The sequence below is a fragment of the Neodiprion fabricii genome, chromosome 1 (genome assembly GCF_021155785.1).
Source record: "Neodiprion fabricii isolate iyNeoFabr1 chromosome 1, iyNeoFabr1.1, whole genome shotgun sequence".
NCBI lineage: Eukaryota > Metazoa > Arthropoda > Insecta > Hymenoptera > Diprionidae > Neodiprion > Neodiprion fabricii.
Window position 1 is genome coordinate 35973339 of NC_060239.1, and position 25010 is coordinate 35998348.

The following is a 25010-nucleotide window of genomic DNA, read 5'->3' on the forward strand; positions in this document are numbered from 1 at the left end:
GAAACTCAATAGGTAGAGGGTATTTGAATTTTTATTCACATGTTTTGGATAATTATTGACAACTGGCATACAGTAGTGCGTTTTATTCAGCCTGTGACGTCCTCGCATCAGCCTAACTCAACGGATCGAAATTGCCGCAGGTCGGAAAGCCTGGAGGTTTAGGAGGCATGTCTCCTTCAACCCAGAAAGCCATACCCATACCAGTGGCCGCATGCCACTCATAGTGACAATGGAAAAACCACTTTCCAGGGTTGTTGGCTTTAAATTGGATGATGGCAAATCCGGCAGTTGGAACGTTGATGGTGTCCTTTGTCGGCGGAATATTCGTATCACTCCATGAGCTGGTAAGGTTTGAAGCGACCAGTTCTGTCACTTCAGCGACTGTGTATCCGTACTCGTTGCTCGAACTGTTGCTCGTATACAACACGTAGAAGTCGAAGCCGTGCAAGTGGAACGGATGACTGTCGTCGGTCTCTGAAATATAATCGATCTTTCATTTCATAGTGATTTTAGAGCAATATCACAACCCCTAAAACTTTTCCACAAGTCTGTTCACGGTTGAGCTGTGAAATTGTCCATTCAATATGCAGACCATTCAACTTTTCAGTGACTTGAAAAATCTATTCGAGACATGAAGCGTTTGTGGAAAACCATTTCACGAAAGAATGATGGAATGGTTCAAGTATTTCTTGTGACTATACTCAAATAGAAGTGTTAAATGTGAACAGTCAATAAAGTCGGTGACGATATACTGTGATCTCACCCACCAGACAACGCTTTACAGCTTGGTATCGTTATTTATTTCGTGGGAATTTAAGCTCACCGCCAGATTGGTCAATCAGAATCAGTTGAACGATGTCGCCTTCCTTCAAAACTACGACGTCTGTACATGCACAGTACGACGAGCTAGCTGTAGTATTATCGGAGGTCTGGCAATCAGTTGGTAAATTATCGACATTGCAGTAATCGACATCGCTGGGACTGTCGAAGAAAATAAGCGGCTCCGAGGGAAACGCAAAGGACAAGTTGTTCATTGTGCCCGCTCGAATACTACTTCCTTTGTTATCTGGAAAATTCGATTCCTTATTGGATTCTGCTGCATAGTCACCGGTCAATCATTTGATAGAGCTATGAACGTCAACTTCAGAGTTCTCACTTTGATATCCTTTATAATCTCCCTGTAGGTGGAACGTCTCGGCATCAAAATAGTGAAAACCAAATGGTAGGAACATACGGACGTCCGGCTCTGCCGTCCAAATGCTCGAATTATCTGTGGTTGTGGCGTCTTCGATAGTCCTAAGATCCGTGACGCAAAGGTATTCCGAACTCTCGCCACAGGTTGTGTTAGGATAATTGAAGACAACCGACATTGTCAGCGGATCGGCTATAGTCGGTCGAGTTGCCGTTGGAATAATTCCTACGAATTAAAAGTCAAACCCACTACTATGAGCAAAGAGTAAAATAATTCCTTCTAGTACTGTCAAATAATTCTTAAGTATAATACCAGCTTGCAGAAATCAACTCTAAGAGTGCCTCGTGCTGAGTGCCAGATTACGGTGAGATAATGGTAATCGTTGATACATCAATTTCGGATAAAACAAAGAAGAGATTCCTCGATCAGTCCCTTACCTAGTTCTGTGACGTTAGTGTTGTAAGACAAAACGGCATATTGGTCCATGTAATTAGTTGCGCACAACCCAAGGCCGCGAACGTGTATCCAGAAAGCGCTTCCTTCGGACGAGGCATTCTTGGTTTCGATGACAAAGTCGTATCTTTCACCGGCGTAGGTTACCAGAGCGTCGACGACGACCGGCTCAATCGGCTGTCCGTCGGTGGCGATCAGAGTCATGTTGTGATCCTGGATTTGGAAAACGTAACTGCAAACTTGGCTGTTCGCGTTGATAACTCGGAACCTAAACAAAGAAGCCGACTATATTTGACACGGTGACTGGGAAACGAATAGTTGGCGGATAGCGCAGTCTGTTGCAAACCTGTAACGTGAATTTTCCTGCACGTGAAAAGTTGACACGGGTAACGACGCGTTGATGGAATCGTCGCTTCCGTCGCCGTACAAGTACCAACCCAAACCGTTGATCAGAATAGTGGTTGGTGCTGTGCCCGGCTTCCTGGAAGGTAGACCTGGGAAGTACATCTCCGAGGTGTCGTGCATCCAATCGGACAACACGATCGTGTGCTCCGGCAGATCGTGGTCGTAGAGATCTTCGCTCCAGGGTTCCTCAGAACGCGGTTCCCGAGCAACTAACGCACCGTACTGTCCGTTGGGTCTATGCAATCCAGTGTGAGAGTGCCACATAAAAGTGCCAGATTCCTGGGGATATCAAGATTTACAAATCAGTCGACTGTTGTCATCTTCACAAGTTGATGTCAAAATAAGTACGAAGCTTGGTACTGACCTCGACGGGAAATGCGTATCTAAAAGTCGTTCCTCCGATCGGACACTGAGTCACGTAAGGAACTCCGTCCATCCAAGGACTGTTCTTCTGCAGCATTCCATGCCAGTGAAGCGTGGATGCTGTACCCGCCATCTGGTTTTCCACGTTGACTACGATCAGGTCATTTTTACAGACATTGATCGGAGGTCCCGGGAACTGGCGGTTGACGGACATCACTTCTCGCTGGAACGAATCGGTTGGGATGCACTGCGGTTGAAAACAGTCCGCCATAACACCGTCGGCACAATCTCCGCAAGCTCTGCATTCGGACGTAGAATTAATGAAGAAATTGATCCCATCTATTGCGAGTGAGCAGAATATCTTGTATACGTGAGTGAAAGCCAGTGAAGTTACTCACGTTCCCATTGCCGCGTACATCTCCAAAACGAATGTGTAAAGACAAACTCGTGGTGCTTCATCAGCAACGCATGTCCGGATACAATCTGTTTCCGTGTAATTTGCCACACCCAGTTCGATCAGGTCATCCCATGGTGAAGTACGATTGTAGCTTGTAGGTAATTCTGCCAGTATTCAAAGAACATTTTAATATGCTTTCATGGCGCCGCGGTTCTACAGTGAGGTAAATTCTTATACTAGGTTGAGAATTGTTAATTTGAGTCTCAAATGAACTCTTGTACTCGTTCTTCTCTTACCAATAATTGTACTGAACGCTGGTGTAGAGATTGTTAAAGTTGCGAGTAGCAGCAAAATTTTCCCGTTGAAACACATCTTTGGTGTTCCAACCGTATCTCAAATTAAACTCGAAGCCAGCTACGCACAGAATGGGTAGCCAGTGCGATGCTCAAATATATAAAATCTCGTACAAATAGGAGCAAGTATTCTTGTTTACATAGCTGGCAAAAGTGACGTTGGTTAGAATTTGTTTTTTCAAATTACATGAAAGATTGCCATTAGCTTGACTGCGCACAACACATTTCGAGCTGCTCAATATCGTTCGATTACCTAGCGTAAAATAAGTCGCTCAGAATTTTACAAGTAGTCGGCAAAATTGAATGACTATTAAGTTGAAGTCAATATGTTTACCCGCATATTTTTATCGAAAAATGTCGAAATTTATAGACAAAATTAGTTAAAAAAAAAATATCGTAAAGCACCCGGCATACTGCATGATACAAAATCAATCAAATATTCAATTTATTAATATTTGAAAGTTTCTCTGCAATATTTTCGATAGTTGACTTCAATTTCAATCCCCGATTTAAGTAATATTGAAACCGAGTGCATGTCATGTTTCGGAAATCTGCCATTTTGAATATAAGTATATCAAGTCAGTATATTCAATATAATAATCGGTATCTACAGATGAAAAATCCCAATCTTTTTCTGATTTCACCAATTCAACGCCGACTATACGTATGAATGTGTTAAGCGAAATTTTTTGATAAAAGTGATATCAACTGCACATAGAATCAATTTCTATTTTTGAGGAATCCAACTATTTAATTGCGCTCATTTGTCAACATAAAAGTAATAAATATATTTTTTTTTTTATTCATAGTTGAAGGAAACTTTAGTGTCGAATTCGGATTCGAATACTTAACATACAACTCAAATTATCATAAAATTTGTAATGAACTTTGTGAGATATATGCAATGTGTTCGTTTGACATTTGATGACTTTTTTTCAATACATTTTTTCCATCGTTTGTTATACTTCATCTAAAAATATCCGTCTGTCAGTATTTTACATAACTAATTCGAAGTTTGTATTAACAGCTGAAAACGCGGATTTGGTATAAACACATTTTGTTATACATCAGTGATTGTGTACCCAATGCTGCATGGCGCTGTTCAAATATTACATAACGTTAGGAAAAAAAGGATTTTTCTAAAATTACATTAAAAATAACATTCATTCAGGCATTTTATGCCATTGTGTAAACCACGCGCTGTCAATGTTTACAACGCAACACGTGCCTGCTAGACTAAAATTTTTCATATTGTGTATATTTGTAATGGTGAATATTGAAACGATACATTATTCATTGTACCTGAGAGAATAGAGTTGGTTCCTGCATCTAGATATCATGATTGTATCAGTTTTCGACCTACAAAATTCTTTCGGTACAATTTTTACAGGCTCTACGTAGTCGGGTAAAGAATCACTCGGACAAAATTATCACTTGGTTGGAATCAGTCGTGTTATTGCACAATATTTGCCTTTCATACTTCACTTGACACAAGTGTTTTAAATACGGAAACTGTTTTGAGGATTGGAGTAATGTAATGAGTTTGAATCGATAATTGATTTTGTTATCTGTATTCTGAATTTTTTTAGTTGAATATGCACAGGCTGTGTCACAGGACTAGATTAAATTAAGTGGAAAATAATATGTACATCAATATAACGACGACAATGAGCAGGGTAGTTGACAATCCCACGCTTTTCTCGTTCGTATAAGCCAGTATCATTTGTGAGAATTTATGATGTACGATCGTGCGTTCAAAGCTACTCACTCACAATACAAATGTGAAGAGACGAAGTTCCGGTGCTTCGCCAGCAGCTTAAACCACTCAACTCTTGCCATCGTACCGTCCGATCACATTCCAGAGTCAAGTGTACTACTTCACACAAAAAAAAAAGTTATACATGCTTAGAGTTTTACGAACAAGTAGATCAGGGATCTTAAAACGTTTCACTCTTACTAATCCGTCCACTCATTGTCGATGAGAGACTAGTCAAAAATGTCATGAGAGAAGTACAGCCCTCATGTTGAAAAACATCTTCCATCTCCAGTCTTGATCCCAGCAAGGGTACCAACTCTGATGCAACGATGCTTGGAACAAGCTGTCAGTATCGTGCAATTCTGGGACTGCCTCACCTGTTCCCCATACATCAGCAGCGTTTCTAATCCATTTTTCCCGATATTCAAGACTACAGTCACAATATCATAAATTGTTGGAGCAGACACGATCGCTATTTCGGTTACCTCAGACTTACGGGATTGCACGAAGTGCTTTCCGAGTACTTATTGACAGAATTAATAAATCTTAAGTTTCATGCGGTACGATATTCGTAACTTTTCCACGTTTTCCATGGTCATTCACACGCTTCGACGTTGGTTCGAATGTGGATTTTGGCAAGTCACGTACTTATATGTAATCGGAATTTACAACATTCTGACTCACTTACTAGCGGCTAGTTCGTTGCTTAAGCTTTGCTACTATCCAGACAGAATCATGCGAACTCTGAAGGAAACTCGCGCAACGTCCATTTTCCTGATCTCGGATAGAAACCGGAAGGAGAAGAACCTGGCAGTTGCAGAGCATTTACGATGGATTAACAATATTTTCTACACTGTGTTGCATACCATCACAGTCATTTATTTAATTAACAAATATTATTGATAACAGCCGATACAGTTTTCACATCATGACATAGATATAATGACGCGATATGCCTCGGTATCCTTATTCACCTATCATCTGTCAACATTTTCATCAGTCATGCACAACGTTATTAAAAAATACATTTCCTTTCGGACATAATCACACACTCGTAAGAATTCGCCCTACTTGCATTTTTCGGTGCCTAACGGTAATTCAGTTTGTATCATGTAATAGATATGGGGCATTCCACGTCAAATTAGCAGCTCATATACCTCAACCCCCTTCGATTCTCATCATTTTTTAGTTTGACGTTCTTGCCATCCCAAAAAGTCCCGAGAATTTATCCAGGTTTTCTTGAGCCTCTGGTAAAATTTACAAAAAACCAAAAACCAACCAATTAGGAAAGTGTTATTTTTTTGAATATTAAAATATTCACATTGATTCCGTGATTCAAAATTTGATTTTTGAGCAACACACGATAATGAGATCTCAATATCTACTATTTTTCCACAAGTTTTTAATTTTTCCATGTCGGAATTGTTTTTGTTTTTTTTATTTTGTGTTTGCCTCGATCTAATTAGACAGCAGAATCACATTATTTTCAAGATTCCGTGACCTATTTAAATCAGGAAATAGAAATAAAAAACAAAAAAAAATCCAATTCCGACATGGAAAAACTAAAAATTTACGAAAAAAATAGTAAATAATGAGATCCCATTATCGTATGGTGCTTGAGAATCACATTTCAAATCATAAAATCTGTGTGAATTTTCTCAAATTTTAACCCATGGCGTTTTTGGAATTTGTTTTTCAATTTTTTTCAAATTTCACTGGTGGCTAAAAAAATTTTTAAAAAATTCCGATCCTTATTGGGTCGGTATGAAAATCGTACTAAAAAATGATTAAAATCGCAGAGGTACAAAGGCTGCTAATTTGACGTGGAATGGCCTATATGTATATCCACCTAGTCATCGTGAATAATTTTCACGATAAGCAATTCCTTTCTTGCCTTGTCTCGGTTATCATCGAATCAAAATCTTTCTTCTACAGATCTTTTCAAGACACGAGAAGATTATCTGGCAATAAACAATTATTGGCTTTACAACGACGACAGTTAATTAACAAGTATCGTTATATAAATATTTGACAATTTTGGTGACGACAGATACAATACCGGAGCTCTTTGCTGGAGCTTACACTTAAATGGGATCCAGAACACCGTTAATCACGCGGGATATTAATTAGACTGATTCAACAACTTTCGTCTGAATTATCACTATTCTAACAATCGATAATTTTTTCTCCGTGATAATTTCGCGATAACAGCAACTAGGAGAACCAAATTTGTGACCAAAGTACGCCCATAACACATAATATCAATGCCCAGACCAATTCGACCTAGTCTCAAACTCCTCAACTATTTTTAGTTTCAGGCCAATCATCGTTCAGGATCGTCGTCCTTAAGTCCCTCCTTACAGCTCGGATAAATTGATGAAGGTGTTGTTGTTCGTCCTTGGTCCGACGTTATTGTTCGGTGGGAATATCAATGGATTTAGAGCAGTGTTGTTCTCCAACGGACTGCTGCTGTACCGACGATGCTTCGGTGTTGGTGGCCTAGGATCGGGTTCGGAACACCCCTGCAACCAGTAGGAAGTTACGCGGCCCTTGCCCTTGAGCTCGACCTCGCCGCGAAGCTCAAGGTCGAATGTTCCGTACTTGTCCAAGATCTTCTTCGTCGCCTCGGAGACGTGGATTCGCAGAGCTGAACGAGAAACGAAAGTGGTCAATGTTCAACTACGGACTTTCGATGCCGCGCATCAATACTCACGCAGTCCTGAAGACTCCATCCTCGAAGCTGTGTTCACCGTGTCACCGAAGAGGCAGTAGTGCGGCATCTTCTGACCAACTACACCAGCGCAAACTGGACCACTATGTGCTCCGATCCTCACACTCAGCTGCTCTTCGGGCTTGTGAAGAATCGCGAAGGACTTTACCGCGTCCAGAATCGCCAGTGCCATCAGCCCGATCTCCCTTGCATGCTCGTCTCCGTTCCGCTCAGGAAGTCCCGACACGACCATGTAAGCGTCCCCAATTGTCTCGACCTTGGAAGAAGCAAGTCCACTACTTATCCTATTTCTGTCTGCAATTGTATTTTCCCAAACCTATTGCTCTTTCTCTTACCTTGTAAACGTCGTAGAAACCGATTATACGGTCAAAAGTACTGTAGAGATCGTTAAGGAAGTCGACCACTTCCATGGGCGTGCTCTGAACGCAGAGTGCCGTGAACCCGACTATGTCACTGAAGTATATCGTAACACACTCGAACTGTTCTGGCTGAACCAATTCTCCTGTCATCAGCTGTCCGGCCACTTGTCTAAAGGACAGTTGACTCTCAATGGTACCTTGAGTCTGACTTTGGAACGGATCACGCCTTTCATTCGTCAAACCATAATACATCGCTCACCTTGGAAGAACTTGATACAACAGTTCCTCGCTTCGCCGTTTTTCCAGACTGAGTTGTTCCGTCTTCTCTTCGACTAAAGCCTCGAGATTGTTCGCGTACTGCTCCATGCGTCTCAACAAATCGTCCATTAAATTTTCGCAGTAGCCTCTGAAACCAATCACCATTTCGTCAGCTGTGTTTTTGGAATCTTTCGAGTCAGACTTGATAAATTAGCGACGAGACAGGTACTTCATAATTCCTCTAATCGTTCCCCGAATCGTGTGAAACGTAGGACGTTCCTCCGGTATTTCGGTCCAGCATTTTTCCATCAAAAGTAGAATATCAGCGGGGCAATCCCGGGGCGTTACTTCCGGTCGAAACGGCGGATCTTCCGGAGTAGATACTCTGTTCACGATCTTAAAATAAAACAATTCACCCCGATCAGAACATCCACTGCCGTTTCTGGTCCTCTTTAAGTAAAACGAAATTCGGGAAAAATACAGTAACTCGGTGCGGAATGTTATTCCAGAGTTATATATGGGGGCGATTGTCGTTTCCCGACGAAAATACCTCCTGTGGTGTCATATATGTCCTCGCCACCTCGTAAGGTCCTCCGCGGACGACGATTTCCTCGAGAATTACGGCGAAGCTATAAACATCACCTTTCTGGGTCGCCGCACTGCCAGGGGTCACCGTTAGGGGAACAAGCTCTGGGGCAATCCAGAGCAGTTCTATAACAGATAAATTAAATTTTGACCAACGCCATGTTTTTGGCAGCTCGAGTTCCGAACGAGACTTCTTTATCGTGACGCGAAGATATTACTGGCGATACTTACTCGTGTAGTAATTATCATCCATGAGGAGATCCCAAGGGGTGGTTAGCGTCTTGAGGCCAAAGTCGGAAATCTTGAGAACGAATCGACCGTCTATTAGGCAATTGCACGATCGGAGCTTTCCGTGGGCAGATACCTCGCTCGCGTGAAGATAAGCCATCCCCTGGGGAGAGTTAAAGGTTCTCTCTCATTCCACAGCAAGATTAAACCACGAAATTCCTCTACCGTAGTTACAAGACTTAGATTGCGGGAGGACAGATAATTCTAGGCTCTGCGAAACTAATTTTTGCCCGTAGGATAACGAGTAATTAGGGCTGACGTGAATCGCTCTATTCTCGACAGTTTGAAGGTGGAAGGAAAAAGCATGCTTTCACGATGGATCAATGTAATTATTGAGGTCGATAAACCGACCAGTGATCCTGATGCAAAAACCATAAATCGAGTAATTTCAACTGCCTTTGCACCTTCTCTACCTTGACGATGTCGTGGATCAGTGACATTCGGAAATTCCAGTCCAATTGAATCGCCTCATTTTCCAAAACGTCCTTCAGCGAACCTCTCGGACAATACTCGGTCAGGATCAAGACTGTCGGCGAAGGAGAACAGAGGCAGGCGCCAATGAACCTGACGGAATGAAATTCACAAATCTAGAATTAGTCTTTCGGTTACCGGAAAAGTTTCGTTACTTTCTAGAAAATCATATTCAGTTATTCTCACCGAACCGTATTTTCCGAAGTGACATCTCTGACCTGTTTAATTTCCCACAGAAGCTTATTCGTGACGTCGACCACCTTCTTCTTGGTAATTTTCTTGATGGCGACACGTTCACCTTTGTAAATACCAACCGTGGTGAAGACCGTCGATGGGGGCAGAGATCCACAGCTCATGGCGGAGCCACGCCGCATTTTTTCAAGCCCGTAATTCTGCGAAGAGAAACGAGAACGAAGAGTCGCTTTTAGGTGTTAACAAGAGACTCGGTTGAAGCGACATTTATGGGGAAGAACGAACTCACGTTAATGTCGGACATTGCCTGATGAAGGTTCATCTTCGAGGAAAAAGGTTTTCCAACCTCGAGAAGAAGCTCTTCGGGTCTGATGCGCCACGACATGTTGTGCAAGTCGGCTGACAACCGTAGGTGTCTGTAAGGTGGTACTTGTTTGTAAAAGCTCGAAGAAGTCGTAAAAGATTTACGGATGTATCGTTCCATACCGGAAAAGTTTCCAATGCCACTCACGCGAAGAGGAGGGAAAGTGCAAGGTGAGGTGAGAATAAACCACGAGGAAGAGAAGAAGTATAAGTGTATATGTGCAAGGAAAAAGGTGAAGTGAAATTAAAAACCGACCAGCAAAACTATCTTCGTACATTTTTTATTCCCCCTCCTTTCCTCCTTATCTCCCCTCCTTCCAGTCAAGGCTACGAGAGAAAAGTCTGAATTCCCACCTGTAGAGAACACAGGATGCCGACGCTATGACCACCAGGAATATGGTCAAGGCGAGACTCGAGTAGGCGACGAAAGTGTACGCTTCCGTTCTGCTCGAGCATATTGGATCATTACCCAGGAAACCACATTCCGGGATATCGGCTGGAGGTCCCTCTCTGCCTCCTGGCCAGTGGATCCTCTTTCCTGACACCGGGCTGTACTCTCGATTCAGACCCAAGTAATGAGCGACCACTTCAAACCTGGAGACAATTAGGGATCGAGGGCAATTTCACCTGATGGTTCAATTTTCCGAGAAATTAGGGATGTTCGGGCTAACGGTTCGGTGGAACAGTTGGTCGATTGAAAAATTTGCAACATCGATGTTTAGAGATCGTTTAACTCTATAATTTGTTGAGTTTAATTTTACTGAAAGAATCCCTTCTCAATGTCAAGAAAAATGAAGGTATGAAACAAAACCCACAAATTCAAGTTAACACAAGTACCTAAGGTTATAATTTTAAAAAAGGTAAATTACTGTTCCGTTTGTAGTAGGTACTCCAATCGTATTATTTGTCTTATTCGATGAATCAGGGTTCATGATTTTGTTCGTAAATGAATATTTTATATTAATCTTACATCAAACATTTTTTTTCATCGAATGTCAGTTCGTCGTGAAAATTTTGTGAATATAAAAAATCATTACGGGTTTTAAGTACTACACTGATACTTCATTCAACAACTTAATAAAACTGCTCAAAATTCATTTCAAGTGATCTCGAGGGTTTCCAATTACCAACAAAGTCAGCTTGGATCCAATAATAAATATACTTAAAGTTTTCTCACTTGAATTTTTCGGTTTAACATTTTTTAAACGTTTTCTTTTGTTTTCTCTTGTAATGAGAAGTGATTCTTTAAAAACATATCAACTCTACACTAAACTTGAGTTCAACCTTCTAAACCCTGATTATATTATTCATTTCATTATCCGTTCGACCGAATCTTTCGTTGGACTGTTTAGCCCGAAAATTCTCAAAAATTCAAATTCGTTCCGAGTCCCACGGTGTGACAATCAGGGAATTTGAAGTCCCCGACTGGAATACGTGTACGATACGGTTAATTGATCGAGTCAAGGGTGATTCGAACCTTCCGTTAATGGGGTCCAAATCCAGGATACTGTAGTCGGCGTCCCTGTCTCCGTTGTCGTCGATCCTTACGTGCCCAGTGATTCCGAGAAAATCGCGATCCCACATGCGTCTGGTGATCGCGATACCATCTCGGATGTCGCCACCCTCGGCCAGAGTCTCGTTCAGAGCCATTCCGAGGAGGTAAACGCCGTCATAGAAGGCCCCGATGAAGAAGTTGACCTGGAGGACGAAGGACGCGCGGATTGTTATTAGCCGAGTTCCTGACAATTCACCACGGGATTCACGAGTACCTCTTCACCCTCGGAAAAAGTGTAGTTGTAGTCGGTCTGAGCTCGGTGTCTGACGTTGTCGGCGAAGTCCTGAAACCTGGGACTCGTTGGCTGGAGGAGCGAGACCCTCAGGAGTGCTTCGTAAGCCGTCCTGGCGACAGAATCATCCTTGTCGCCGACTTCCCAGTCGTGATCACCCCAGTACGAGCCCTGAAATGTGAACATCTGGTTACAAAACTTCAAAGACACGCAACACAGGTAATTTTTCAGTAATTTTCCGCTTCGTTCGATCATTCAAATCGTATTCGCAGAATTGCCTTTCATCCATCTCTGGCCTCTGACGGAGTCCTTGTCCCCGGTTTTTACCAGTCTTTTTTCTTACGACTAGATAAGTAATATATTCAATGTATCGCGTCGAAATTTAATCAAGTATCAATTGAACGATACTTTGGAGAATTCCGTAAACGTTCTCGATTCTAACGTCATGCATTTATTGATCCTTGACTTTGCTGACACAGATTTGCAAAATTGAAGGAAAAATAAATCATCCTTCAGGATTGAATCATGCGATGAATAAGTTAAAAATTCGTGTCGAATATGGCAATGAACGTCACCTGGAATATTTCGACATCGAGGAAAACCCAGTCGCCTCTTGTCATTCCAAGATTATGTGCCGCTAGCATGAATCTTCTGACCAAAGTTCCCCGAACGGTTAGAATTACGACTGTGAATTATAGTAAAAGTTAAATTCTGAACTACGCATCACGTGTATATAATGTAAACTTCGAATGAACCGAAGTTTGTCCTGGAACAATTACATCACACTACGCTGTTCGACGAAATTTGTCACTCATAATGTTTGATGTCTCTACAGTATTATGGAAATACTTACCCCTCGCATACATGCTAGCATCTCTCAAGTACAAGTGGTAGGGTTCTTCGTCCGAGTTGCCGTCAAGTTCCCTGACGAACTTGAGTAGGCCCTCCTTCCGCAAACCGTATTCCAAATTTTTACCAACTGTCAGGGAGAACAAGTCCGATCTGTCTAGAATTAGCGCCACGTGAGACCAGCCAAACTCTTTGAAAATACTCGAAAATACCAGCCGAAGACGGCACTGACAGTACGACATTCTAGTCAGTGTTGGATATTTGCTTTTGTCCTTGAATATTCCCTGGAAATTGTCACGTGTGTGGGCATAAATTTGGGTCCCGGATATTTGTACGCATCTCATTTCCATCGAAAGCGAAAGTAAATCCTTGCAGTTGGTATTCGCAGAAAGATGAAGAGGAATTCATTCACGAATGAGATAAATGATTAAGCAAATAATTTCAAACCATTTTTATCGTCCATAAGGATCGAATTATCCGTTCTTGAGATAATGAAGTTATTTTCCCACCTGGGAAAGTATTTTCCTGACATTTGCAACAAAATCGCAACGTTGAAAATAATTACGAAAAACAATCTGCACAGAAAAACCACGGATCGTGTGGCAATAATCACACACAAGCAGAATATAATATAGCAAACAAAACAAAAGTTACACTCAAATGAATAAAATATATTTGTTAACAAAAGGTACATGTTACAATAAATTGATGAAATAATAAATTGTATGTATAATTCTGTGAGTCTGTGATTCGATATTGACATAATTAATTATAATCATAACTACACGTTTGTATGATAGACAGAGAGAAGAGGAGAAATTAATTATACAACTTCAGCGTAATAATATTGAACATGAATAGGTACAACGTGAGTAAATTGGAATTAACCGATACATTGCGAGGGTTTCCTATACACAATTCTTACAGATGTCTCGTTTCTCCACTTGTGAAGTCGACCAAGAATTCCAGAAGTGACTGATAACTCTCCCTCCGAAGGTGGCTAGGTAAGTACAAAGTGAGAATCAACGGTTTGATTTCGTTCAAAGATACGAGAAGTCAAATATACGTTTCAATAATCGCTCATAAAATGGGGGTAATTATGTTTTTCACCTTTTTTTCGCATATTCACTTCGGTGATTTTTGTCGTTGTATGGTGCATGAAACGTAGAACGCCGAGCTGCTTTGTCGCGTGTTCAACGATCCTCCACACCGGTTAATAAAATAAGTAGTAAAAATATACCCACCTGATCTCCCATACCAGTGATTATCGGGCTGTTCCAATAAGCAGCAAGCCTGGCTACTGGCTCCAGGGCAAAAGCGCAGGCGGGACCGATGAAAGCAATCACGTTGTCTCGAAAATGCATGTCGGCGGCCAAACCGGGTGCTCGAGCCCCGCTGCACGACGGATAACTGAATGAATAAAATTCAGAGTAGCAAGAATTTATCGGCTCTTTTTGTACAAACAGCCACCAATTCGCTGATTAGTTTTCCAGAGGTATAAGAATTGTTTTCAATTTTTTTCCAGTTGCAAGTGTTTTTGCTTCTTCGGTTTCGAAGGTTCGATCAAATGGACGGCGAACGGAGATTGGAAAAAAAATTCAGGGTACTGCCTGCGGCATGTTTGCCAATTTTCTTAGATCTTTATCGACGCAATGTCAGGCGGGGTTGAAGTTTCGAATTTGAAAAGTTCCGAAAGCGTATAATTCCAAATTATTTGTCGGCAAAACTTGAAGTAAAGAAATCAAGCTTTTACGAAACAAGAAAATTTCGAATGGCCGGAAAAACGACGGCACAAAGTTCCGAAATGCGAGGTTCAGAAAATTTAAGTTACTATTGACCAAAGTATCGATAGAATAAAATTACGACAATTAAAATATACCCGCCTAGTTTACACAACGAAAACAAAGAACGATCAAAGTGGTGAAATTTCACCGAGCTAGAAATTCGCAGAACTGAAGATCTTCGATAATTTGGAATTTCGATGTTTCAGATTTTTGTACTTTCGGAACTTTGACTTGTCGGAATTACGCTCTTTCGGCATTTTTTTCTTTCGAAACTTTGACGTTTCGTCAAGGTTTGATTTCTTTACTTCAAGTTTCGCCGCCAAAAATTTGGAATTTCGCGTTTACGTAAATTTTTAAATTCGGAATTTCAACCCCGCCCCTGCAATCACTGCGGGAACATTTGCTCAAGCGATCTAACGGCTTGCGAGAAAACGGACGGCGGAGGCTGGGATCAATTTGCTAAGAATCGAATTAGGCCGAAGGATTAGTTCGAATTGTCCCTCGATCTCGGACCGCTGTTTAATCTGTATATCGCGTGACCTCGCCCTCGCACGATTACTGGAATCTCGCGAGAAACGCGGGACGCGCACTGTTTGATTTTCAAATTGCTTTTTCCCAATCGCGATGCACCTGTTTGTCCGTGAAATATCATCAAGCGAGTCCAAACACAGAGCTTCCGTTGACAGCTTTCCATGCAATATCAGCAGTTGGTCTGTTATTTTCCGGTTTAAAAACTACAACAACAAAAAATATGAGGAACGAAGATTTGAGCATCGTTGCTGCGAAATATAGCAGCTTTCGAGATTCGTGGGAATTGCTATCACGGACGAAAAACACGCAACACTGTCGATATGTTTAAATATACTTTTTAAAGAGACTTTCTTTTTCTTGGTGCTCTCTTAAGGCGACGCACGTAACTCCATAGCCTTAAAACCTGGCTGACCGATTTCCGGTCCCGTCTCTCCGCCTTATAGATGAGTGCAATTTCCTCTACCCCAAATTGTACGTTAGTGTGTGGCATTCCAGCGGATATGGGTGACCCTTTGCTACATTGAAGTAATCACGTATATCATCGACAGAAAATTGGATGGATACGAAGACAATAATGGTAAACGAAGGAAATCGAGGTGACTTTGGAAAATACCCACTAAAAAAGTGATGTAGATTTAATCATTCGTCGTACCTTCACTGATCTAGTTTTATCCTCTCGGAAGATAATTATTTGTAAATTTTCTTCGTGCAATCTGTGGGATCCTCTATGGTGTACAAAATGAACAAGAAACAATAAATCTAATGAAAAAAAGCCGAGACAGTGATTTTGAACCTTCGAATTTCAGAACCAATTTTCAAATTGTCGATATCTTAGCTTGGGTTAATCGAATTCGTTCAGATCCGTTTTTATAACGTGCCACAAATGTTGGATCATTCGTGTTCACTATCATTGGCGCAACTTGCACTGCTGTAAATTTTGGATTTTTTATTATTTAAAATTTCTTATTATTTTGTAACATCAGATTACAATGGGTCGGTCAATTCACAGTAAAGAATGAAACCATAAATCAGAAGCAAGAAGGTTAACTCGCAGTAAGACAAATGTGTTGAGCGATAGACGATAAGTCACGAACGTAACTTGCACCGGTCATTGATATGCTACATTTCACTTCAACACCTAGAACGAAGGTTGAACAATGAGCAGTGATTGGGCTCGGACCGTGTTGGATGACGCCTGACAAAGCGGTCCAGAAGCATTCAGTGCTTTCCATAGAAATGGGAATACAGGAGACAGTTCGTGGCGTCTAATTAGTCCTGTATTGTGAAGGACGTCTGCCTGCCAAGCTCTAGGCTACATGCATTAAAGGCTAGAGGTCCCTCCTTGCTGCAGGTTTCCCTGGAATCGTGGTACGAAAGAAGAAGGTTAAAAAAGCACAGATTTACCAACGGAACGTCAATTAGATTATCCACCGAGAAAGAGCTTTCGATTAATTTTTTATTATCTGAACACGTTTTTATGCTGTTTGATATATTTCTGGTCCTTGACATTTCAAAGCTCGTCAAACTCCTGAAATACAATCGCAAATTTTTAGATAAATTACTTTTACGGTAATCCTAGTCGGACAAACGCCTCGTCTCGCGGTTTGGATTCATATACTTTTTGTATTTTGCAACGAGAAATCGGACACGATTTCGAAACCTTGTTAACGATGTAACGGGTTTGCGCAAAAGGGATGCATGCTAATTTAAACACGTAATGCGTATTTGATTCGGATACTCTATTTGGGTTATCGCAACGCGCTGACACGTGATATACGTCTAATTAGTGACGACTAAATATATGTAATAAAGCTTACGTGTAATACGTAAGCCGTATTTATACCTTCCTCTACCTTGACTTCACTTGACTGGCTACAAGGAATGGCGAGAGAACTTCTAACGAACGAGAAATCCGAGATGATGGAAAACCCGCAGAGTTACAACTCGCGCTGCAACGTTTTAACGAGGACAATAATTATCGCTAACCACACGTGAATCAATAATTTCCAAGATAACGTTTTCCCCTAACGTTTCATACACTCTTTTCAAATTGTATGATTCCATCCTGTCTTCGTCTACAAATCGTGTTATTGTCACATCGATTGCATATTATTTCAAATTTTTTACTACTCGTCGAAAATAAAAATCACAAACATCGGAACAATGCAGGGTTTAATGATTCAATCAACTGTCTCGATTTTCACGGTCGCCACCTTGTGGATTTATTTACATTTAAACTAAAATCGAATAGTTCTTGCACTTTATTTTTCGACATACTCTGGCCATTTTTATCAAGGAAATAAAATGCTAGACACAAAAATTTCAAATCATTATGCATAAAAAACTCTCCTCTATATATTCAGTTTCAAGTTGGAATTGAATAAATTTCGGTTCTATGCATTTTCAATACAATCTGGCATTGTTAAGATGTGAATAAATTATCTGTTCCGCTTATCGGTGAAATGAAAATTATCGATGTTTAAGTCAGATTATAAACCCCGAACGATTTCGGAGGTACGCATATAAATTGTAGCTGCTTAATTATAGTTGATAATGAGCACAAGCCGATTCAGTGCAATGTGTACTAAATAACTAAGTCACGATCGTTAAACACAGACAATAAACGCGTTCGTTATCATGCCGTAGTAAACAGATTGAAACGGTTCCTCGGCTTTTGACGACAAGAAGAAATCTGATGCGAGAAAAGCTGGCCGGCAGGGCAGATAATTATTTTTTATTGCACTCGCCGAGTAGTCTCGCACTAAATGAGGCGCGAAATTTGATTGTCAAAAGAATGTAATCATCAATTCGAGCCCGCGAACCGGAAACGGTCGTTTGAAATTCAATCCCATGCTCAGCTCAGCCACTTGGCTATAAAGAATTTCGGAAAATATTCCGAAGCTCCAGCTTTTCACTAACAAGACGTTAAGGTCTGGAATTTTTTCATCAGTTTCTTCCAAAGTCGAGTTTTACCCGTTTTATGGATATATTATAAATCGTCTTGGTGACCAGTCGCAAGCCCATAATATATACGTAAAATAGCGTTGCCCTTATATTTTCATTTTGTTCAACAAAGAGAAGGATAAATTCGTTTTTTCATGCCTGTCATATCTCGAGATGGAACGCGTCCCACATGAATCTGCGATATGAGCTGGTAAAAATATGAGGGCCCGAAATTTTTTAAACGAATATCATTTCGACTAATCTTGAACAGTCAAAAACTCATCGGCTTGATAAATTGCGTTATCACTTTAATCACGATAACATTTACCATGTCATCGTCACGTTACGATCACGAACGAACGGCGATATTTTATTTGTCAACAGTATCATCCGCGTATATATTTCCCAGTCTAAAATATCCTTCTCTTTTCATCATCGCGATGATGAATGGTCGATATAAATTCATCAAGCGGCGTAAAATACGAGAAAGTAGGATTTATCTCGTATTCTTTTTTTTCATACATCTTCTCCTCTTCATCCATACACCAATTCGTTTGGCTTGCGATAACTAAGTAGCAGGAAGAAAAAGAAAAAAAAAAGAAAGCAAACCAAAATATCGAGCAAACATGTTTCTCCGCGGAGAAGTTCGTTGACTTGCTGATAGAAATCATCGATCCCTTCGGCTAATTTCTCCGTATCAGGATACACACGGCACTCTGATCGGTACGCTTAGGTAGGCTGTAAATTATTGTAACTCCGCAAAGCTGGTATATCTTGTCATTTAGATTCCAATTTAAGCCTCCGATCAAGTGACCATTTCCGCGTTCAATTTCTACAAACATTTCATCCATCGACGAAGTTTAATTCTTCAAATTTCGGGTACGGGGAAAAAATAGAATTGCTGATTCATAGAACGACGAGAATATCGAATTTTCATAGACGCGAAAATTTTATTCGTAGAATTTAAAAATGTGGAAAGTTCCAAGCACAGAAAATTGAAAACGTAGTAAGTCGGAACACAGAAAAACAAAGTAAAGAAAGATCAAAACATGGAACAGCAAAATCGAGGATCTTTATACGATTCTATATTATAGATAGGAATCCTGACGATTCTACAGCTTGACATTCTTCTCCATACTTCGACTTTAAACACTTTTAAATTCTGTATATCAAGTGTTCACTTTTTTTGAAAATTCGATATTGTGGCCCTTCGATTTTTTTCATCTTTCTATATTCTTGACCCCACCCGAAATTTAACCGCTAATTTGTACTGAAGGATTTCGCAATGTGAACATGACTTCGATCCAACGATCTTTTCGTATCGTTCGGACAGAAACTGAGGATTCGAAGATCCCTCACCTGCCCTGGACCTTTTGCAGCTGAACGTTGTGGCCAGTCAGAAATTCGTTGACCTCAGCGAGCGCCAAATCAACCGCAGGACCGCAGCGTTCCAGGTCGAAAGGACTGTCGAGATGCGAAGCCATCAGGACACCGACGTTGTAAGTTTGCATCGGTGTTTGAAGGGCTGAACCGAAAATAGAGAGAGAGAAAGTTGTACAGTTTTACCTCGTAATTCCGAAAAATTCTAAAATTTACATCTCTAAATTACCACACGTAGAATATTTCCTTCAAACTATTTAATTAACGATATTATAACGCGAAACTCGATTCGTGTTCACTTATAATCTATGATACCTATAGGTGCAGTAATATATGGTACAATTAAAAACTTCATAACTCACATGCGACTCTGGCTTAATTACCTAATTGCAACCCCGTAGGTTTAAAAAAAAATAATATCGTAATTAGACACTGCGGTGTTTCAATCGGCTCAATCAATACGCGATATCCTTGAAACAATTTTCAAACAATCGTAAGTTATGATGCTTGTATAGACTAGTCGGGATCTTGGGTTGAATTTTACTGACAACGAATTGATAAACAGTTCAAACGTGAAGGAGGAGAACTGTGAACGCGATATTTTTGCACATTTGGTAACTCGCCCTTGCAAATTTGCAAGTCTTGTCGCCTCGTCTTGGTACAACGGAAGGCGAGGAGAAAAAAAATTGATTTTCGCAACTCACGCAATTCGCATGCATATTTTATTCAGTTATTATTTAGCGATGTTTATATTTCCTCAAAACTTGGCGGGATTGATGGAATTTCAAATCGGATGAAAGGTTGGAATATTTTGGTTGTACCAAAACTTATAACGAGGAGAATATATTAATAATTATCCTTCGAATGTTGTAGCGATAAGAAGCCCACGGGCAATGTCATTGTTCCATCCTCTCGTTATTTTATACAATTACATAATCCTTGGTTTAAATCTATCAAAGACGTTGACTGGAGAACGAGAATTGTGAATAGAAATCGGCGATACTTAGCTTCTGCAGATTTACTCGAGCACTTGTAACGAGGGATTTGACTGTGTTTCAACTTCCCGCGGAGGATGATAAATTTATCAAACTCCCAGATCCGTGTTCCTTAGTTTCGTTATTCAAAGACGCGTCTCGTCGTTATATGCCGACTAATTAACTGCCGTGACGTTAGAAACTTGGTGTGAAGCTTCTAATTATTAAACACGCTTAGCATTCGCGCGAACTTTGGTATAAAAACACGAGCAGTTGCGCGTCTATCGCCGGAAGATAATTATTTCCTCGGCAGTAAGCCGTCAAATAATGAGAAAAATCGATACACGCAGTTTTGAATTGGTTAAAACTAATACGATGAATTTATTGAAACAATATCGCTTAGAGCGATACTGCGACGAAAATTTCGAATCGCGCCATTGGTCGCAATTCCGCATCGTATATCAAATGGTCACCTATCCTAATTAATTAAGGAATGCTTAGAAATTGGGATAAATGCCTTAAAGTGAATAAATTTACACTCCTAAACAGATAGAAGGCAAAACTTCGTTTGTTGTTACAAAAATGTTGTTGACCTCAGCGTCGTTGATCTAAACCTTCTCTAAATATATTCAATGTTTTGCTTCCGTGAATTAAATTACTTTGCATGCAGGCAATAAACGGAAGTGAGGAAACAAGGAGGTTGGAATCAGGGCCGCAGCAACGGACGATCAAAAAACGCGATGAAATCGGGGTAACCGAAATTCGTACAGCAGAAGCTAACGAATTTAAAATCCGAATCATCCGTTTTATGCCTACGTTATTTCGATTTGGAAATATTGGCAGAAAACGGAAACGATTTTATCGATAACACGGCAACGTTATTTCATCGTCATTTTCATGCGACGATCAATAACATACGTACATCGCATGATAATATTTACACAGGTGTAACGTTATTTTAATTATTATATTTTCCGAGCAATTTCTTCTACAGCTTTAAGCTAAGGATTCCGTGATAAATTGCTTGTGCGTTGATCGCAGAACTCCGAATCAGGTTGCTCTTTTTATTCTCCTGTAATAACAGACAAATAATATTTACGAAATAATTGGTAAACGCGTTTCGATGTCAATACAACAAACGGCGTATTAACTTTCAAAACAGTAAGGATGGTCGTTCAAAGTTTAAAAATTTTTGGTAGCTTTCGCCAGCCTACGGATATTTGGCGGTGATTCGTTGACGCGGATCTTGATAAGGCTCTGAAAAATTATTGCATTATGTAGACAAGTAGAAACCGTGTGCAAAAATTTTACAGCGATTAAATCGACGCCAATAACATAGATTTGTTAATGTATAAGCTTCGAAACTTATCTTATATCTGTATATCACGGGTCGAAAATATCCACTGAACCGTATAATTACCAAAGTCGTCAATTTTATTTGCGGTCAAACTGTGATAAGATAAACGTTAATTGATGCGCGGATAAATGTTCTTAATGTTCTACTCTTGTCTCATATTAATAATTATACTGATAATAATTGCAAAATAGATGGTTTCGTACACTGAGAGAAATTTTTAGTTCCGGTTACCGCTCAGTCCTCAACTATTTTCATTTTTTACCACAATCGAAAATTATAGTTCTAGGTAGAAAATGAAAATTAGTTTTCTGGCTGTTACCAGAAGGTCTAGTATCCGTTACTATTCTTGCTCATTACGATCACCGTTGCTATATTTTCTTGCAACTGTTGCGAAAATTTAATGCTTGTGCAAGAATAAATTGACGTTAAAGCCTTATTTAACTAAAAAAGTAAATTAAACCGAACAAACTGATTTTGCGTTGCAATAACCAAGAAAGTATCGACAATAACGCGAAATTTCACGTGAAGTTCTTCAAATGTTATTCGTTTTCAAGTAAAATATTACATCGATTCTTTTCTCCTATGTTTCAGAGTACTGCAATTGATTTTCAAAAATATATGTAAGAAAATCGTCAGAATGATTTTGATGGAATGTATTTTTTTATATCGAAATTTCGGTAATCATGTGTGTCGAGACTATTTCTTAACCAATGAATAAGACAAGAACGCATCGTACTGTCAAAATTGGATTCCTTTAGATCCGTTTTAACCAGAAATATCGCCGAAATGTGAAATCAATGTGAATCGCAGCAAGTTTTCTCGCATTTATCCACGGCGTTACGTTCGGAATACGTTTATGAATTACACGAATAAACGGACGACAACTAACTAAGCGTGTATCTAATTACAAATCGTCTGCGCAATCAAGGGACATCGAGCAGAAGTATTATTATTTTATTCATATGACCAATTGTCTGGAAACCAGCAGTGCATGCAACGTCCTGTATGACCATAACATCCTCTCGAGTGTAGCGATTCTGCATGATTGCCCATAGAATTGTTCAGTGCTATATGAATGCAGAATTCACCTCGTTACAATGATTTTCTCTATGCGAAAGCTTCAATTTCGCGATATTAATGCAAATACATTCTTAATTCATTGGCGTTTTTAGACCACAAATACTAGCAAGACTTAGAGAATCGTAATTGATTAAATGCGAAATATATTATGTAACAGATCAAATTCGGATATAAATGAATTTGGACATAAAAAGGCTGATTTGCATGTAAAATTAATCCAATTTTGAGAGTTTCCGAGGTGAAAAAATTACATTCATAGTAAAATTTTCAAATTCTTAGCCCAAAAGATGCCGAAACACCTCGAGGTGAGTCATAATCACGAAGGCACGTGTTGCCGGCAGGAGAAAGTGCGAAAATGAAAAATCCAGAGTTTAATACCCGCCTTAAAAAATCGTAAACATTTATTAGCTCGACGAAACCTTTCATGAAAGTCACCGTGAAAAGCTACGACGTCTTTGTAACTGCAGTGCTCCTAGTTATTACAGCAAACCTTACGACGAAACGTTATCACTGCGATGAAAAATAATGCAGGGAGTGATCTTAAGGCGAATGTTTCTCACCTGAAATCATCGTCATCGCGAGTAGAATTCTAGATGCGAAGCACACGGCGAAAGTTACGATCGCGACGCAGTGACAATTTCTTTCCAACATTTTCGTCCGAGATACGAGTCCGATATTTTCACTCCAATTTTCGGGTGGAATCGACCGCTGCTTCCACTCCACTCGATATTTCTTTAACCAATTTATTTTTTCTACCCTTACATTGCAGTTCCTTAAAATTAAATCCTCAGGATCGTTCAACGCGGGTATATTGTGGATAATAATATGTATGTAATATAATAAAATGTATAGGTTTAAAGGTAGCAACGCGCGCGCTGAAACAGATCTGAAGTTTCGCGGGGCAAAACTCACCCCTATATATGGGCTTATTCTCCCTTTACGCAGGGGCTGGAAAACGATTCGCGTAGCGTGCCGCCATCTTTTAGCAACATTACAGACTCTATATAAACCAGACTGAAACATCGACTGACAATTCCTGCGAAGAGTACGATTAAGCGTACAGTTATTTATTAAACCTATATACTTGTTTGCGGAATCCAGAATTTGAATATCTGGGGAATGTTCGGTTGAAAAGTAGCTCGTCCATTTTCTCTCTCTTTCGTTTTTTCTCCGAATTGTGTGATTCTGATTTGATGATTGGAAGAATTGTTAAAAAATGTAATTTGGGTGCTCGAATTGAAAAAAAAACTGACGAGCTCATGTTTATTTTGAGTTTGAATCTTCGATGAGTCATTTTCATTCCCAGGGAGGAAAATTTGATACCCTGGAAAATAAGGATACTTAGAAATCATGAGCACGAATGAATAAAATCAAAAACTCGTTGTGCCGTGATGAATGAAAAAGAATAACGATGCAAGTAATTTGAGAAAGTGATTTTACACACGCGAAAAGAACGCATTTCCATTTTTCACGAATGATGTAAGCCGAAGCATTTATTCATGATACTGACTTTTCGATCGAGTTCGAGCTGATATAATAATTCGACACGTTCTATATTTAGTCTAATTTAATAATCTCAAGCGTTGATCTTAATTAACTATAATCAGTAGATATAATATACCTACGACTATAAGAAATTAAAAAAACTAAGGTACTAATCTACTCAGGTGTAAAAATAGCTTCTGGCTATAAATATGTCGAAAAAAAAATAAGTGATAAAAAAATATCAACTAATATTTTACACGCGCGCCTTGCTCGGTCGGTAACCACGTTTGCCGCCTTTATCAGCGACGATCTATTTTCCCAAATGACAATGGACCTTTGCGCAAAAAAGCCAAACAATTTTGTCACGTCTAAAATGCGGAAATATTTTACAAGTAATTGAATTTCACCAGGTTTATAACATACGTCAGAAATCGTCCATAAACTCCGCGATTTAAATTTTTTGTGATCTTGTTTTGTCGGCCGTGATATTTGAATTTGAAAGTAAGACATTCGTTGAAAATGTATAGCTTTATTGTAGGGTGCAAAAAAAGCTCAAAACTGGTCACGTGATTTATGAACGGCCCCTTAGCATGTACGAAGTCGTATTGTTGTGGCTTCAAATCTGCCGTACGTTCCTTAATTTTTGCAACTAGTCTTCTATTTCCCTGCCTTCT

The 25010-nt window shown here is 39.9% G+C and overlaps 2 protein-coding genes across 2 annotated transcripts; both read right to left on the reverse strand.

Annotated features, from left to right (window-relative positions):
• Positions 1–13: 13 nt before the first annotated feature.
• LOC124177439 (oxidoreductase ptaE-like) lies at positions 14–3254 on the reverse strand. The gene is made up of 8 exons (XM_046559789.1): positions 3107–3254; positions 2812–2974; positions 2415–2712; positions 1992–2329; positions 1630–1913; positions 1157–1417; positions 824–1066; positions 14–474 (listed from the first exon to the last, which is right to left on the reverse strand). The coding sequence occupies exons 1-8, from the start codon at positions 3180–3182 to the stop codon at positions 113–115; spliced, it is 2025 nt and encodes a 674-aa protein (XP_046415745.1). The 5' UTR covers positions 3183–3254; the 3' UTR covers positions 14–112.
• Positions 3255–5800: 2546 nt separating this feature from the next.
• On the reverse strand, positions 5801–24381 carry LOC124174358 (atrial natriuretic peptide receptor 1). Its single transcript, XM_046553418.1, has 20 exons — positions 23764–24381; positions 23412–23583; positions 19420–19585; positions 14047–14212; positions 13728–13802; positions 12807–13086; positions 12529–12638; positions 11936–12124; positions 11644–11864; positions 10521–10760; positions 10093–10219; positions 9798–10003; positions 9554–9704; positions 9084–9243; positions 8818–8978; positions 8497–8663; positions 8269–8415; positions 7986–8178; positions 7633–7906; positions 5801–7566 (listed from the first exon to the last, which is right to left on the reverse strand). The coding sequence occupies exons 1-20, from the start codon at positions 23872–23874 to the stop codon at positions 7277–7279; spliced, it is 3606 nt and encodes a 1201-aa protein (XP_046409374.1). The 5' UTR covers positions 23875–24381; the 3' UTR covers positions 5801–7276.
• Between the last annotated feature and the right edge of the window lie 629 nt (positions 24382–25010).

Bases quoted from the DNA above. Each gene is read 5' to 3' on its own strand.
- LOC124177439 (XM_046559789.1), bottom strand. From the start codon at position 3,182: ATGTGTTTCAACGGGAAAATTTTGCTGCTACTCGCAACTTTAACAATC. The intron at 2,330-2,414 runs GTCAGTACCAAG...TGATATCCCCAG, and splicing joins GATACGCATTTCCCGTCGAG to GAATCTGGCACTTTTATGTG. The intron at 1,067-1,156 runs GTGAGAACTCTG...CGAATTTTCCAG, and splicing joins AGATTATAAAGGATATCAAA to ATAACAAAGGAAGTAGTATT.
- LOC124174358 (XM_046553418.1), bottom strand. From the start codon at position 23,874: ATGTTTCAGTCTGGTTTATATAGAGTCTGTAATGTTGCTAAAAGATGG. The intron at 12,639-12,806 runs GTAAGTATTTCC...TATAATTCACAG, and splicing joins TGCTAGCATGTATGCGAGGG to TCGTAATTCTAACCGTTCGG. The intron at 8,179-8,268 runs GTGAGCGATGTA...ACTGTCCTTTAG, and splicing joins TTGTATCAAGTTCTTCCAAG to ACAAGTGGCCGGACAGCTGA.